General features: G+C 40.9%; 1 protein-coding gene across 1 annotated transcript in view; it reads left to right on the top strand.

Annotated features, from left to right (window-relative positions):
* LOC122108010 (RING1 and YY1 binding protein) overlaps positions 1-17,019 on the top strand; it is a 70,627-nt gene extending 53,608 nt beyond the window's left edge. Inside the window, exons 3-5 of the mRNA XM_042679944.1 lie at positions 12,312-12,488; positions 12,592-12,690; positions 13,023-17,019. Coding sequence (XP_042535878.1) covers positions 12,312-12,488; positions 12,592-12,690; positions 13,023-13,275 — 529 coding nt within the window. The 3' untranslated portion in view covers positions 13,276-17,019. The remainder of the gene's footprint in view (positions 1-12,311; positions 12,489-12,591; positions 12,691-13,022) is intronic.
* The last annotated feature ends 353 nt before the right edge of the window (positions 17,020-17,372 follow it).

Below are 17,372 nucleotides of genomic sequence, written 5' to 3'. Positions count from 1 at the left end.
GACCTAGAATCTGAAAAGGGACAGGAGTGAGAAAACCAGTGAGGCTATATAATAGGGCCTTCCTATAATCTATGTACAATAAGGCGTATATACATAGGATTATAGGACCTGTAGCACAGTGAGCAGTATTGTACGACCACTGAAGTGTTCTGGTTTTGGTAGGTGTATTGTTTATATGAGATGCTAATAACATTAAAGGAAATGGCTGAGCTATGTATTATACGGATGTTCCATGCTGGTTTTGTAGTTTTTCTCTAAAATTAAAATTCTACTTCTAAAAGCATTTATAAAAAGAATATTGTCTCTTCAGATTTATGGAAGAAATTTTCAGCAAATTTTTGCAGAAAGTGCACTGGCAGTAGTTTAAGAAAAAAATTATGGAATCCTGGCCTTTTTAGACACTTTTACAAGCAATTAAAATTAGATTATTTTGATATCAAAGGCAGTTTCTAATTTGGAGTGAATACTAAATTGAAAAGTTCTTGTAACTGGATGAAAATACTTTCATGTGTGCAATATAAGATCATCCCAGTTTATCCACATATCCCTTTATAAGCTAAGGATTTAGATAGTCTGTGAAATTGGAGATCTTACTGGTGGTATAGGAATCCCACTTGATGCCACTTCTGTGATAATGTGGTTTCTCTAAGGTTAATAGGCTTATTAATTTTGCCATGCTTTGGAGATTCCTTTTTACTGTGCTTGACCTTTCCTTACTTTGATAAATAGAAATGAACAAGAACATTCTTCAAGGACTTAGACTTAACTCCTAAGAATTTTTTCCTACTTCCTTGACCCTAGATAGTTAAAAATTGAAGGCATTGTGGAACTGGTTGTCTAAGCCTGCATTGTTCATGCCTATGGCTCTGGGGGGAAGGGGGGGGGCGGTCATTGGTTGGCGGCTTGAAATCAGGGCCTGGGTGATGTCCCTGAGCTTCCTTGTGCTCAAGGCTAGCACTCTACCTCTTGAGCTACAGCACTACTTCGTTTTTGAGTGGTTAATTGGAGATAAGAGTCTCATGGAGACTTTTCTGCTCTGGCTGGCTTTGAACCACAATCTTTAGATCTCAGCCTCTCCTGAGTAGCTAGGATTACAGGTGTGAGCCACTGAAACCCAGCTCGTTGCTCTTTATGTTGTTGTTTGGTGCTGGTTCTGGGGCTTGAACTCAGCCTGGGGGCTATCCCTGGGCTGCTTTTGTTAAAGAGTGCTCTACCATCAGTGCCACAGTTGTGCTTCCAGCTTTTTTGGTGATTTAATGGAGATGATTTCACAGACTTTCCTGCCAGAGGGGCTTTGAACTATAATCTCTGCCTCTAGAGTAGCTAGGATTACAGGCGTGGGCCACCAGTGCCCAGTTGTCTATGTTGTTTGGAGTAGATGTGGAATGTGTTCCAAGTGATTGGCGTATTTGAGGCAGGAGAGAATAGTAGAGGGGCTAAGAGTTATGTGTGTCTTCTAATAGAAGTATTTGGATGAGAAACAATTCAGAAGGATACCACCTTGATTACTGTGTTCAGAGCCTGCTCTCAGTTCTCTTTGCTGTACAGTTCTCCGTTTTTTGTTTTGTGGGGTTGGGGAGACCTCAATGTTGGTTCTCAGCTAACTTTAGCCACAGCTCCACAGCAATTTATTGGAGGTAAGAGTCTCACAGTGCTTGCCTAGCATGCATGAAGCCCTGGGTCCAGTCCCTTAGTTCCACATAAACAGAAAAAGCCAGAAGTGGAGCTGTTGCTCAAATGGTAGAGCTAACCTTGAACAAAAGAAACTAAGGCAGCCAGGTGCCGGTGGCTCACACCTGTAATCCTAGCTACTCAGGAGGCTGAGATCTCTGAGGATCATGGTTCAAAACCAGCCCGGGCAGGAACATCCCGTGAGACTGTTATCTCCAGTAAAACATTGGAAAACTGGAAGTGGCGCTGTGGCTCAAGTGGTAGAGTGCTTGCCTTGAGTTGAAGAGCACAGGGTCAGCACCCAGGCCCAGACTAAAAAGCCCCACAACCGGGAAAAAAAAAAAAAACCGCTAAGGGACAGTGCCCAGGAACTGAGTTCAAGCCCCAGGACTGGCTTGATTACTGTGTTCAGAGGTCTGCTCTCGGACCTCTTTGCTATAGCTTTCTCTGTTTCTTCTTTTTCTTTTCTTTTTTTCTCTCTACCCCTAGAGCCACAGTTCATGGCTTTTTTGGTAGTTAATTAGAGATAAGAGTCTCACAGACTTACCTGCCCGGGCTGACTTTGAACCACAAACCTCAGATCTCAATCTCCTGAGTGGCTAGGATTACAGGCATGAGCCAGCTACAGGAGCTCAGCTTTAACTTTGAAAATTATTGACCATTCTTTCCTGTGAACTTTTTTTTTTTCAAGTGTGTCACATTCTCCTTTGCTTCTTTCTCCACTGTTCATTTCCATTCTTCTCAAGGTTCATTGGCAGGCAGTATGGTTTAGTAGAAAGAGCATACATTTGGACTCAGCCCTGCTTATGCTAGTTTTGTACTGTGTTTATTGATGAGATCTTTGCCCTTTGGTTCCTGTAATGACTTCAAAAAAGTGAGGACTGAAGTGTGTGCTCCATACTGCACAGTGGCTCAGCAAGAAGCACTCATTTTCTGTTAATTTTCTTTGTCTGTGCTGTAGACATTTGTATATATTGAGAACCTACCATGTCCCTGGTTTTCTTTATTGAATGGCAGTATCTGTAAAAGTCCCCAAAGAGTTCTCTTCCTGGGGCCCAGACATAACTAAGTGTGGTATCATCGTTGTTCTGCATGCTGATACAGCATCTGCTGTGTGCTCTACATTATACAGAGGCCATATATTCTTGGAGCCAGCACTAACTGAGCTACTGTCAGGAAACAGTATTTTGAATTTCTGAGTATAACATTGAAAAGGTCAGTACTGCCTCAGGGATGTTTGTAATCTAGTAGGGAGAGGCACATAAATAGGGTGGTAAGACAAAATATGAAGTGGTAGACAGATCCATGAAGGTGATTTGGAAACTGGTAACACTGGCCAAGGATTGTTACTTAATAGAAGAGATTAGAAAAGAAGTGACATTGAACTGGGTCTTGCAGGTATAGATTTTGCAGGTAAAAGGGCATTTCAGAAGCTTAAGGGACAATACATTAGCAACCACAGCAGGTGGCAGAAAGTACTTCTGAGAAAGATAGCTTGTTGGTGCTCCAGTTAGTATGCACAAGCAGCCTGGAGCTGCCAGTGCTGAGAGTTGTTGGAATAAAACTGAAGAGCCTGATTGATGTGTCATGGTAGGGAGTTAAAATTTCATCCTGCAAGCAGCAGCTCTTGGCAGAGATTTTAGCAGAAAACTAGGCAATTGCATTTTCCTTTTAGGACTTTTATTTCCCAGCCTCACGCATGTAAGATAGAGGAGGTCAAGCGTTAACTAACTTACACAAGGCCTTGGGCTCAATCCCATGAAGATGTAAGAAGGATGGAAGAAAGCAGTGAAGATGGGATAATCTGAGATCTCTCTTTTTTATATGCGGAGATAAGAAAGGGAAGTGGGGGAGAGTTAGGGTATTGCAGCACAAACATAATAGTTACTTTGTTTGCTGAAGATAGTACTCATTCTGAAACATGAATTTAGAATCATTTCACACAGTTCCTTGCCAGAAAGAAATTTTCTTGGTTAAGCAAGAAAATTACAAATGGGCAACACTATTAACTTTTTATATAGAACTACTTGTTACTATAATGTCTTAAACACCATTCCTTTTGTTCCTTCAGAATGAAAAGAGTACAGTCTAGAGTATGGCAGTACATCACAGCATTGAGATCTGTGTTCTAGCTAGGCCATCCATGGTCATTTCACCTATTAAAGTCCTGGGCCCCCAGCGTGTGTGACTGATAGGGCTCCATATAATACAAAAAGCCTTTACACAAGGGATCGAGGCCATTTAATATCTTACTAACATTTATGTTGATGATATGGATTGGAAGTATCAAAAAACACCCTTAGCTATCTTCAAAGGAAGTCCTCCTCCCACCCCAAACAATGTAAGGTAATGATTTTCTTTGTGTGATAACATTCAATTAATTTGTTCTTTGTCCTCGAGCATACTTTTTGAAGAAATGCTGTGTGAGACCTATAGGGCATGTTTACATGGACATGTACTTGTAGTACTATAGTGACCACAGTACATTCCTGGCTTTACAGGTACCCCAGGGAGAGGAAGTTAGAAGTAAGCCAGACTTATCATTGATGGTTGAAATTTTTTTTTTTTTTTTTGGGTTCCGGTCGTGGGGCCTGAACTCTGGGCCTGGGCGCTGTCCCTCAGCTCTGCAGCTCAAGGCTAACACTCTACCACTTGAGCCACAGCGCCACTTCTGGCTTTTTTCTTTATGTGGTGCTGAGGAATCGAACCCAGGGCCTCAGGCATGCAAGGCAAGCGCTCTGCCACTGAGCCACCTTCCCAGCCCCGATGGTTGAAATTTTTAAGCTCAGTTTTGGAAAGTAGTGCTGGTGTTCAGTAGGTTTAGAGTGTTTTCAAAGTGTTTCTTTAGTCTGCTGCAGTTAAGAGGTAATAAATATTACTTTGTACTTTTTTTTTGAAGTTTTGCTAAGAAAATTCAATCTCTGGGGCATTGTACTACAAGTTGCCTTCTTCCTATTGTTTCCTTTCTTTCTTGTTGTACAGCACACTTATACACTGAAATGTTTGGTCAGAGTATCCCTTGGACTCTTTAAGATTATTAACCCAGGCTGGGAAGGTGGCTTAGTGGTAGAGTGCTTACGTAGCATGCACTAAGCCCTGAGTTCTATTCCTCAGTACCACATAAACAGAAAAAGTGAGAAGTGGTGCTGTGGCTCAAGTGGTAGAGTGCTAACCTTGAGCAAAAGAAGCTCAAGGACAGTGCCCAAGTCAGTGCCCAAGTCCTGAGTTCAAGCCCCAGAACTGGCAAATAAATAAATCCTAAATAAAAATATTATTAACCCTAAGGATCTTTGTCCATCTTGGCTATATCTATAGAAAGTTTCCATATCAGAAATAATATTGGGCTGGGAAGGTGGCTCAGTGGTAGCAGGGGGAAAAAAAGCCGGAAATGGTGCTGTGGTTCAAATGGTAGAGTGCTAGCCTTGAGCTGAAGAGCTGAGGGACAGCGCCCAGGCCAGAGTTCAGGCCCCATGCACAACTGGATCCCCCCCCCCCCCAAAAAAAAATATTTACAGAATGAGCAGATGCAAGTTATTTTCAGTGATATCACATATCTGCAAATCTCCACTGTAAACTCATAGAATGAATGGGAAAGGAGATTCTTAGAATTATTATGGGAAGTTTTTACCTTTTAGACCTTGCTGAAGCATCTTCAAACCAATATTTTAAGAACCCTTGGACTCCTACAGCCAGCATTATACTCAATGGTGAAAAACTAAAGCCATTTCCTCTTAACTCAGGAACAAGACAAGGATGCCCACTCTCTCCACTTCTCTTCAATCTAGTATTAGAATGCCTAGCTACAGCAATAAGACAAGATGCAGACATAAAGGGGATCCAAATAGGGAAAGAAGAAATAAAACTCTCCCTCTTTGCAGATGACATGATCTTGTATTTAAAGAATCCCATAGACTCCACTCCCAAATTACTCAAGCTGATTCAAAACTTTGGCAAAGTAGCAGGTTATAAAATTAACCCCCCAAAATCAATGGCTTTTCTGTATGCCAACAATGAGAAAAGTGTGGCTGAAATTATGAAAGCAACTCCATTTGTAATAGCCCCACAAAAAATAAAATACCTAGGAATTAACTTAACTAAAGAAGTGAAGGACCTCTATGATGAAAACTTTAAAATCTTGAAAAAGGAAATCAACACAGAACTTAAAAAATGGCAAAACCTCCCATGCGCCTGGATTGGAAAGATTAACATCGTGAAAATGGCAATACTTCCCAAGGCTATCTACAAATTCAACGCAATACCTATCCAAATTCCAACCTCATTCTTCAAGGAAATAGAAGAGGCAATCCAAAAATTCATATGGAACAATAAAAGACCCCGAATAGCAAAAACGCTCCTGAATGGAAAGAACACTGCTGGAGGAATATCAATACCAAACTTCAAACTCTACTATAAAGCCATAGTAATCAAAACAGCTTGGTATTGGCATAAGAACAGACCTCAGGACCAATGGAATAGAATTGAAAACCCAGAAATGAACCTACAGATCTATAGCCATCTAATCTTCGATAAGGGAGCTAAAACAATAGAATGGAAGAAAGACAACCTCTTCAGTAAATGGTCCTGGCAAAATTGGTTAACTACATGTAGAAAACTTAAGCTAGATCCTTATATATCACCCTGCACCAGAATCAACTCCAAATGGATCAAAGACCTTGAACTCAAAGCAGACACTCTGAAAACATTACAGGATGGAATAGGAGAAACCCTAGGTCTCCTTGGCTCAGGCCGAAATTTTCTGAATAGAGACTTGGAAACACAACAAATCAAAGAAAGGTTGGACAAATGGGATTGCATAAAGTTGCAGAGCTTCTGCAGGGCAAATGACATAGCTAGCAAGATCAATAGAAAGCCCACGGATTGGGAGAAGATCTTTACTAGCCATACAACGGACAAGGGTCTCATATCTAAAATATACTTGGAACTCAAAAAATTAAACCCCCCAACAACAAATCCTCAAAGAAACAACTGCCCAATAAATAAGTGGGCGAAAGACTTAAAGAGAAACTTCTCTGAAGAAGAAAGAAGGATGGCCAATAGACACATGAAGAAATGTTCAACATCCCTAGCCATAAAAGAAATGCAAATCAAAACAACATTGAGATATCACCTCACTCCAGTTAGAACAGCAAAAATCAAGAACTCTAACAACAACAGATGCTGGAGGGGATGTGGACAGAAAGGAACCTTACTTCATTGTTGGTGGGAATGTAAACTTGTTCAACCACTTTGGAAAGCAGTATGGAGGTTCCTCAAAAGACTTCACATAGAGCTCCCCTATGACCCAGCAATCCCACTTTTGGGCATTTACCCAAATGTTTACAAACAAGACCACACTAGAGCTACCAGCACAACTATGTTTATTGCAGCATTATTTACCATAGCTAAGATATGGAACCAACCCAGATGCCCCTCAGTAGATGAATGGATCAAGAAAATGTGGTATATATACACAATGGAATTCTATGCCTCCATCAGAAAGAATGACATTGCCCCATTTGTTAGGAAATGGAAAAACTTGGAAAAAATTATATTAAGTGAAGTAAGCCAGGCCCAAAGAAACGTAGGTCCCATGGTTTCCCTTATTTGTAATATCTAGTATATGTATGAGTCAAGCGGAAAAGGTCAGATAATGTGATGTCAGGAAAATGAACCCTTAGATGTGTATTTTAATGTTTTTTTCTTTCATGCATGTGTTTCTAACACATTTATAAGATTATCTCTTTGTTGCTTTGTATGTCCCTCCCCCACGTATAACCCCTGCTTTCACTATATTTGATGTCAGTATAACTTGTGGAGGAGATGGGGAAAAACCAGTTGTTTAAGGATACAGGTGGACCTGTTGCAACAATGAGAAGTACAAGTTGTCATGTCCAAAACGAGCTTTACAACGTTGGTGGTGGGGGGGGAAGGGGGGAAAGGAGAAGGATTGGGATTAGGGGGGGAGGGGGGAGGCTGGGAAGGGATGTGAAGGGTAAACAAAGGAGGAGGCTGTAATGCTTGGTAAGAAATGTACGCATTATCCTGCCCATGTAACTGTAACTCCTCTGTACAGTATGTTCACAAAATTAAATTAAATTAAAAAAAAAAGAAACAAAAGTCTGTAAAACAAGATTAACCTTGTTAAAAAAAAAAAAAAAAAGAACCCTTGGACTAAAACTTGCCTGTGGCTACCAGATTTATAAACACTTGTAGCTCTGTTTTTTTTATTTATTTATTTATTTATTTTGGTCGGTTGTGGGGCTTGTACTCTGGGCTTGGGCACTGTCCCTGCACTCTTCAGCTCAAGGCAAGCGCTCTACCCATTAAGGCCACAGCACCACTTCCAGTTTTCTAGTGGTTTATTGGAGATCAGAGTCTCACGGACTTTCCTGCCCTGGCTGGCTTTGAACTGCAATCCTCAGATCTCAGCCTCCTGAGTAAGCTAGGATTACAGGCGTGAGCCACCAGCGCCCGGCTCTATTTATTTATGTTCTTAAGTGCTTTCACTTTCTGGTGCTCACATTCTGAAGTGTGTTTTCAGGAGGTGAGAGACATTTGAATGTTGACAACAACCATGTCAAGCCCCAAAAGTTGATCATAATTCTGCCATTAATAAAAGTTAGAGATGCTTGTTTTTCTGCTGGAGCCTGATGTGCCTGACAAATTTGTATCTGATGAGACTGAATTCCTGTGTCTTGTTTTATAATTATAACCTGGTGGCTTCCCCGGAGGCATCTTCTTTTTAATAAGGATTTGTTTTGCAGTTCTGGGCTTTTGCTTCCTAGGCAGGTAGGTACTCTAGCACTTCAACCACAACCCCAGCCCAGCATCCTTTTTTAAAAACCCTTTCTAGAAATGAACAAGGAAAGGTGGCCTCTGCATAAGACTCCTTAATGCTACTGTTGCTATTAGACAGCAAAATGTGCTTTTTATGTGCCATAGGCAAAAGATTTGTGTCTCCACTTTCCAGGGCAGACTTCTTAGTTTCTTGAGTGAGGTAAATCTTTCCAGTTGCCTCCCAGTGTCTGAGCAACTGTGGTAGACACATTGGCCACTGGTGAAGTAGTAGTTTGGAATGTATTTTTACCAGTAATTATTTTACTGCCTATCTACATGCACTGTGACAGGAGTTGAGTGAACTTTACATGATTTGATCTTGGCTTAGCCCAGTTAAATGTAGCTCGTTCTCCTTCCCAGTAATTTACCTAGGCTCAGTAGCAAGGCCTCGAGAGTTGAAAGGCTGTCTTCACTCCAAATCTGATACTCTTTTTACACTAAACTTTTTCGCCCTGTCCCCTGTGAAGATGACAGAAGGAAACATAGGTGGGAGAAAGGAGATGGCTTGAGCTGTTACATTTCATAGTTGCAGTCAGATTTGGGAGGATAGTACTTTCTAGTACAGAGCACAGTGGTTCAAATCAGGCATGTAAACTTGTGAGAAGGGTAACCTAGAATTGGATTGACACCCAGTATGGTTGTCCAGTGGCTCATTGTTAAAGTTGAACTGGGGATTTGAGATATTGAAGACAAATGTTTCTGTGGAAGAGGGAAGTACTATTTAGTAGAAAAAGAATTGCATATCTAAAGAATTAATACCCCCAAAGGTATGATCTCTGTCAAGTTAAGAGACAGTTGAGTTTTTAAATTACCCAGTTTGTAATGGTAGCTGGCTTAAATAAAATCATGAGGACTTTCCTCTCCAGGTCTGGCTTCAAATCATGATTCTCAGATCTCAGCCTCCGGAGTAGCTACCATACTCAGATTTGCTTGTTGGTCCCAGGGTAGCATAAGTAGCATTACTTTGTCAAGTGTCTTGAAATGATGCGAGGCTCTCGGACTCAACTTGGTTTGGCCATTCTGGGGCCAGTCTCTCAATTAATTAACTGAATCTAAAATTACATTCTTTTAACACCTGAGTGTTTAAAGTGTAGCTGTCTGATTTTCCTCTTTAAACTGCTTGGTAGTCTGTATAGATAGCCTATCTGTTTGTTTACCCAGTGAATGTTTTACTAAATTTACTGTGTTTCTTAGTGGTCATTCATTGTCTTTTTCTATGTTGGCCAGATCATACTTCCTTTATTCTTCCTCTATGTGTTGGAATAGCTGCTGTTAAAACAGTAGAAAAAGTGAGATTCTCTGGGTTTGGAGCCAAGGCCCTGGACTCAGTTCATTTCCTCTTTTCCTGGGCACTTTGATATCTGTGAGCAGCTCCCTACCTCAGTGATATGGAAGTGATGTACTGTTTATTCTGGTAAAACCGTACCATATCCCTGAACTGGTACTGCAGCCCCAGGCTACCTTGAAGCTGTGAAATGGTTAGTAAGCATCTGTCTCTTCTCTGCATCCCTTGTCTTGCACCTGGAGATTGTTTTCATATTTCTCATTTGCTAAATTTTGTGAGAATTTTTAAGGAAGTTTGTTTGTTTTCTTTGTCTTAGAATTCTTTATTTTGTTGTTTTTGTTTGGTGGTGGTGGTGGTTTTGTCAGGTGTGGGGCCTTGGCACTGTCCCTAAGCCTCTTTGTGCTTAGGCTAGCACTCTACCCCTTTGAGCCACAGCACCACTTCCAGTTTTCTCGTGGTTAATTGCAGATGAGTTTCTCCCGGACTTTTTGGCCCAGGCTTCAAACTGCGATCCTCAGATCTCAGCCTCCTGAGTGGCTAGGATTATAAATGGGAGCCACCAACTCCCAGCTATTGTTGCTTTGTTGTTTTTTGGTATGTGCAGGTAATGGTGCTTGAACTTAGGCCTGGATGTTCTCCCTTTGCTTTTTTTGATCAGTGTTAGCATTCTGCTACTTGAGTCATAGCTCTGTTCCAGCTTTTTGGTGGCTAAGTGAAGATAAGTCTTATAGAGGTTGGTTTCAAACTGATCCTCAAAAGTCAGTCTCCTGAGTAGTATTATAGGCGTGAGCCACTGGCCCCCAGTTTCTTTTCTCTCCTCTGCTAGTGCCACTTCCCCTGATAAACCAGACCTGGCGATAAGCAGGAACTCTAGAATCTGAAGGGGCCATGCACTATGGTATGGCAGCCAGTTTCTCTACCTGAGTGATTTCCCATTTTGTACTTGGCATAGTCTATCTCATTATAAATGTCTAGATGGGATGTCTTTGGAAATTAGTATATCTGTAGTCAGTCCTCTCATACTACTTCTCACATTTCAGTTATAGTCAGCCATGGTCAAATATTAAGTGGACAACTTCAGTTTACAAGTTTCAAATTGTGCACCTTTCTCTGAGTAGTAGGAAAACAATGCTTTACGGTCCCCTTTCTGTCCTTGCCGAGACACAAACCAACCCTTTGTCCAGCATCCCTCTGCACTGTGGGCCATTTGACCTGTAAACATTTAGGAACCATCTCAGTTGCCCAGTCTGTCCCCATATGGCAGTCTTTCAGTTGAGGGGTTCCACACAATCTTTAATTCCCGCTACCGGTTGGTGGTCTTTGGAGCACAGGGCCACAGATAAGGAGGGGCTACCACATACAAGTAGGCATCCCTGTCATCCTTCTCATTTGGGTCTGTGAATGTCCCTGCCTTGTACAAGTGTTCAGTGCCACTTAGAATAGAATCTGTACACAATAGCACTGAGAGCCAGTGTCAGTTGGAGATTGGCACTGACATAATTGTTGGTGGCATAGTCAATGTACCATTTGTCTAAGTTGTTTTTTTTTTTCTTCCCATAGTGACTCTTAAGTCTTCACCCCTTGGGAGCTAGTGTGAACCACAGTTACCTTTTATTGTTGTGTGCTGTCTGTGCCAATCACAGAGCTACAGGGGAGCAGACCTAGTTGGAATAATTAGATTGAGGAGTGAATGTCACACTTCTAATTTCATTTTCTTTTCAGGGGATTACCAGTGTCCATTTAATAAAATGAGATTAACCCTCTGCAGCAGAAGTATTTGAAAGCTGTCAGTCAGTATAATCTTGACAGTTCAAAAGAAGTGTTCTCAGCATGCTCACAAACTGTCCTGTTGGCTGGGCAGTGTGGGTTTGTACTGGCACTAGTGGAGAAAGAAAGCTTTGTGAACTCACCTAAACTGTTGAAATAATGGCAGAGTGATGCTGTGTAATTTGCTTTTAGAGTCTGTGATTGTAGCTCAGTGGTAGTGTTCCCCTAGCATTGTGCAAGACTCTGGGTTCTAGCCTCAGCTCCATTTTCTCCTCTTCCTCCTCCCTTCCCCCAAAGGAGTTGCCACATACTACAATAGAATAATGCTTAAGAAGTTGGAGATCACATAAAACAGTTGGGAAAAATTTTTTCATGTCAGTATTGGTGTTGAACTCAGGGTTTTAGACTTTTTTTTTTTTTTTTTTTTTGCCAGTGCTGGGGCTTGAACTCAGGGCCTGAGCACTGCCCCTGAGCTTCTTTTACTCAAGACTAGTGCACAACTTTTTGGCCAAAACCTAGTACTCTACCACTTGAGCCACACAGCTCTGCTTCTTGCCCTTTGCCCTTGGCTAAGAATCTCATAGACTTTCCTGTCCCAGCTAATTTCAAATTGCTATCCTCAGATCTCAACCTCCTGAGTAGCTGGGATTGTAAGTGTGAGCCACCAGTGCTCTGCAGAAGTTTGAGTTCGGTTTTTGTTTTTTTGTTTTTTAAACAACTAATAAACTGTCCTGTATGTTCCACGCTACAGGAAACCTCGGATCAATTCTCAGTTGGTGGCACAACAAGTGGCACAACAGTATGCCACACCACCACCTCCGAAGAAGGAGAAGAAGGAGAAAGTGGAAAAGCAAGACCGAGAGAAACCTGAGAAAGACAAGGAAATCAGTCCTAGTGTTACCAAGAAAAATACCAACAAAAAAACAAAGTAAGTTCCTGGGTAGCTAAATATAGTGAAGCACTTTGCATGTGAATCAAATATTAAGTGGCCTTTTTTTTTGTCTCTTCTCTCCCCCCTGCCACTCCCCCAGGCCAAAGTCTGATATTCTGAAAGATCCTCCCAGCGAAGCTAACAGTATACAGTCTGCAAATGCTACAACAAAGACCAGTGAAACAAATCACACCTCAAGGTACTTCAGAACTGGAATGAAATACAAAAGGCTATTCTGAATTTCTTCATTACGATCAAACCCAGGGAGACCTTATACCTGTGGGTTTGAGGCTGAGGGAGGTGTGGAGGGAATCGCTACGGGTGGGTATGATGGCCTTTTCTATCACTGTGTGACTAAAACAAGACTTGAGAATATTAATAATTCTACAGTTTTAGCTGTCTGCTGAAGTCAGCACACTTTTGAGGGCAGCTAGCATGTGTGATCGGCAGTTACATTTATTTTCACAGTGTCTTGAAGTCTTCCTTGTACTGATGATGCAGCTTACTTGACTGACCCCCTTGGTGTTTCAGGCCCCGGCTGAAAAACGTGGACAGGAGCACTGCACAGCAGTTGGCAGTAACGGTGGGCAACGTCACCGTCATTATCACAGACTTTAAGGAAAAGACTCGCTCCTCCTCCACATCCTCATCCACAGTGACCTCCAGTGCAGGGTCAGAACAGCAGAACCAGAGCAGCTCGGGGTCAGAGAGCACAGACAAGGGCTCTTCTCGTTCCTCTACGCCAAAGGGCGACATGTCAGCAGTGAATGACGAATCGTTCTGAAATTGCACATGGAATTGTGAAAACTATGAATCAGGGTATGAAATTCGAATCCTCCACCTGCCCATGCTGCTTGCTGCCCTGGAGTCTTCTGTGGACATCGACCTTAGTGATGCTGCCAGGATGATTTCTGCTGGCCTTGGGCATCTGGCCACCAAGGAATTTCGCACCCTGACGATTACTCTTGACACTTTTATGTATTCCATTGTTTTATATGATTTTCCTAACAATCATTTATAATTGGATGTGCTCCTGAATCTACTTTTTATATAAAAAAAAAATCTGCTGTGCACAATTTTCCATGTACATTACAACTGGTTTTTGTTTGTGTTTTGTTGAGGGGCATTGGGGGGGAGGGAACTTTTATTTATTGTGTTCACAAACTCCATCCTTTCAGCATATCCTCTTAAGTTTAGTTCTTTCTTCAAGCTATACTATGTACTATCAGTTTTGATATAACTATATATAAATATAAAATTATATATATAAAAGGTTATTTGAAACCAATCCATGGCAACGCTGGTGCTTGATACACTGTGAAGTGAATACAACATTGAACAGCTAGCTCTGGGACAATGCCTTCTGTGAACATGCTGATGTTGAATTCAAGTCAGTCTTACATGAAGGAGGTTCCAGCCCACATGGGAACCTGACTCTCATCTATCTAAAGAGTACTGGACGATATAAAATATATATTTTTAAAACAATGTGATCTCAAATTTAAAGACTGCTCCAGATAGCCTGCATTTGCAATGGATAACTGACAAATCACAAGTGGTTTAATTGGGGAGGGCTTTGATCATTGAGAAGTAACTCAGCTCCAGAATGCCAAGTATTCATGTAAATTACGGTTACATGTTACCATTGCTGTTCCTATATAAGTACTCATGAAAATACAGTGTTCTGTAACTTGAATCCAGTTTCCAGACCACTACTCATGTCTGAGGTAGATCTAGTAATTGTCTGTTTAGGATTACAACAGTCTGAAACTGCAGTTTGGTCTACGCTGTCCACGGAAGCAGTCCCTGGTTCCTACTTCCCATGTGTCATCAGGGTGGTGGTGTCTCTATAGATAGTTGGCATTTGTTGGCTTTGCATCCTTCAGACCCTTCCCCACCAAGGCAGTTGTGACGATTCTCCCTTTTTCTCTCATAATACCTGCCATGGTTCACTTTCCTAAACAGAGCTTGTGGACCACACATCCAGTCCCCACAGGGAGCTCTTCAGTGTCTGGAGCCCTTTCTCAGTCCTTGGCTGTGGGAAAGGACTGCAGGAGTGATGGCAGGGCTGCCTTGCGGGGAAAAGCTTACTTACAGGGGATCTTTGTCTTCCTCGACAGACAGACACACAGCTTGAGTAAATGCTCTGTGAAGTTTATCTCCTTTCACTATCTTAACAAAAAATAAATAAATCACCACTAATACAATTCCACCCTTCCTCCTTTTAAAAAACAACAGAAAAACCTGTTTTCTTTTGCTTTTATTTGTATTTGGGGTCTATTGTATTTGACTCTTTACATCCACTGAGTTTGTAGTATATCACGGTCATTTCCAGCATGAGAACTTGGTGTTAACTGTCCTTTATATAATCATACTTTAAGGACTCACGGGAGGGCATATAATGTAACAAAACACCGCATTTTGGTGTTAAGAACCTGAATTGCTTATTAATAACTGATTTCTGACTGTGGAGGCAACATGTTAAAAATTAACAGCTTGAATTGAGTAGCCAACAAGGAAAGGTTCCTTTCACATTTACATTAAAACTATTCTGTAATCACTAATGTACCATAACTTAAATTCTGTGCTCAAAGGTATAGATTATAAAGCAGTGCCATTTGTTGCTGTGATCCTATTCTCAAATGCATGGACAATGTTCCCCTCTTTTTAAAATAAGGCTTGTATCTGGGATGCAAGCTGTGCTTATCTTTTTAAATACCTTTTTAAAGTATTTATTAATGAACCAAAGGAAATCAGGTGCTTTCTGTAAGCATCCGAATATATAATACATAGTGATTTGACTATGAATTTTAAATCCACATTTTAATATTAGTGTGATATTGCAAAGACATTCCTTCTAAAGTTTTAATATTCCTTTTATTAAGGGTCTCAGGGAGGGTAAATTAGTCAGCCATATTTATTTTCCAGAGGTGTAAGGAATTGCTAAGTTTTTAAATTAACTTTTTAAAAAAAAAATTTTAAATGCCACCAAACTCATGGGTTGCACTGCTATTTGAACCAATAAGTGTTGGTATGCACTTTGTTCAGAAACACTGTGTACTTTTTCAAAATTAGTTTCATGTAAAGTGATTGGACCCCCTAGACTAGTGGAAAAAGCTGATTAGCCAGCTACTCATAGGCTGCTAATTAATGCATTGCCAGTGTCTTGGGTTTTCAGTTTGCCTCCGTGAAAAAAAAAAAATTTAAAAGAATGGGGAGAGGGGATAGCAGGGAGGGTTTCTTCAGAAGAGTGGGGTGAATTTGCCATTTGGGTAGAAGTTGCAGCTGACTGGGGGTTATCTGTGTAATCAGGTGGTACAGGGCCAGCCCTTCCACTGGTCTCTGTGTGCTGTTGGGATGGAGAGGTGATAGGAACTTCAGGCTTTTTAATTTCTGCAATTGATGACATCCCTCAGGCATGTATTCTGGAAATGGAATTTTAACTTCCTGCATTTGCAGTTAGCGCTACAATTAGTAGTAGGCAGTGCGTTAAAACACTAGTGTAGATTATGAAGATAAATATGAAAAGAGGACCAGAAATACTTGGTATTCAGTGGCACAGAAAGCAGGTTTTAAAAGAACACACACACAAAAACAAAAAACAAAAGCACAGTGTTAACACTCAATTTTCCATTTGTTTTATTTAGTACACGTGTGATGTTTCACACTCGTATGCAGACACATACAGAGCTTACCTAGCTTGCTCTGCTTGAGTCATGCAGTTGGGGAAAATAAAGACATCTTAACACCCACAGAATATTTTAATCCAAACCTTTCCGTTTCAATATGGATATATAAAAACATTGGCAGAAGCTTCTGTGAGTTTAGTTCCTCTAAGACGTTTCACCTGCCTTATCAAGACCATGCTCAGTCTACTTTTTTAAGCTACCGTATCTTAAATTATTGAAAATTTATTAATTGCTGAATATATAATAACCTTTGCTTGTATGTAACCGGAAATGGTTTAAGAGCCAACATTTAGAGTATGACAATGGAGCTGAACAGTTTTAATGCGCAAGCAGTTCTGTTCTTGTGTAAGACTCGTAACCTTAATTTACTGTGTAAAGATGGTTACATTATTTCCTTAGCTTTGTTTGTTGGAGACAAATAGAGAATGCTTGTTAAGTATGTCAAAACATAATCTTATCTTGTGAATTTTCGTTAATGTATTATACGAGCTCTATTTTCCATTTGCCCAGAAAGACAGCTTGTATAACGCTTTTGGAAGTTTCTGCTCCGTAACGTCTTTAGAGCTGACAGTCGGTTAGGTTTGTTTTCTCTTCATGCTAAAGTGTCAGTTGGTGGTTTTGTGAACTGGTCAGAAATTCACAGGTCTTAAATGTTTTGGGGAAATTTATATTGGACACTGCTCTTTGTCTAGCAAATAAAAGATGTTAATATATTCCTGTTACTGGCATGTGCACGACTATGTTATTAGAAGCCACTTTATCATTTTCCTGCTTTAAATAGAAATGTCTATTTATGAATTCTGCTTGTAGTTTTTTCACAAATAAAATAGTAAAATTTACATTGGAAATCTGTATTTTCATGTTGTGTAGATCCCAGCCTTAAGGAAAAGTTCTTTTCCAAACCTGGATTTTTTTCACTTATGGAGTGTTTCCAGTGTTGATAGGAAGCCCATTTTCCTTTTGACAGCTTGAGTTGCTTATCGGAAGTTGCAGTTGGCTCTGGATGTCTTAGGATGGGCCTCAGAGGTGTAGCAGACTCTATGCCAAAGTGTGAAAGTCCCCGGGTGTGCGGCGATGTGAGGAGAAGAAGTGGAGATACATGCCTTTTGGTGTTAGAAAGAACTCTTGGGTTCTAGCCAGGAGCAGCTAGGTTAGCGAGGACTCGGAGGTACCACAGAGCAGTGCCACAAGG

Source organism: Dipodomys spectabilis, unplaced genomic scaffold (assembly GCF_019054845.1).
Source record: "Dipodomys spectabilis isolate Male_0828 unplaced genomic scaffold, ASM1905484v1 ptg000054l, whole genome shotgun sequence".
Taxonomy (NCBI): domain Eukaryota; kingdom Metazoa; phylum Chordata; class Mammalia; order Rodentia; family Heteromyidae; genus Dipodomys; species Dipodomys spectabilis.
Note: the sequence above shows the minus strand (reverse complement) of the source record. Positions and strands in the feature narration are given on the sequence as shown.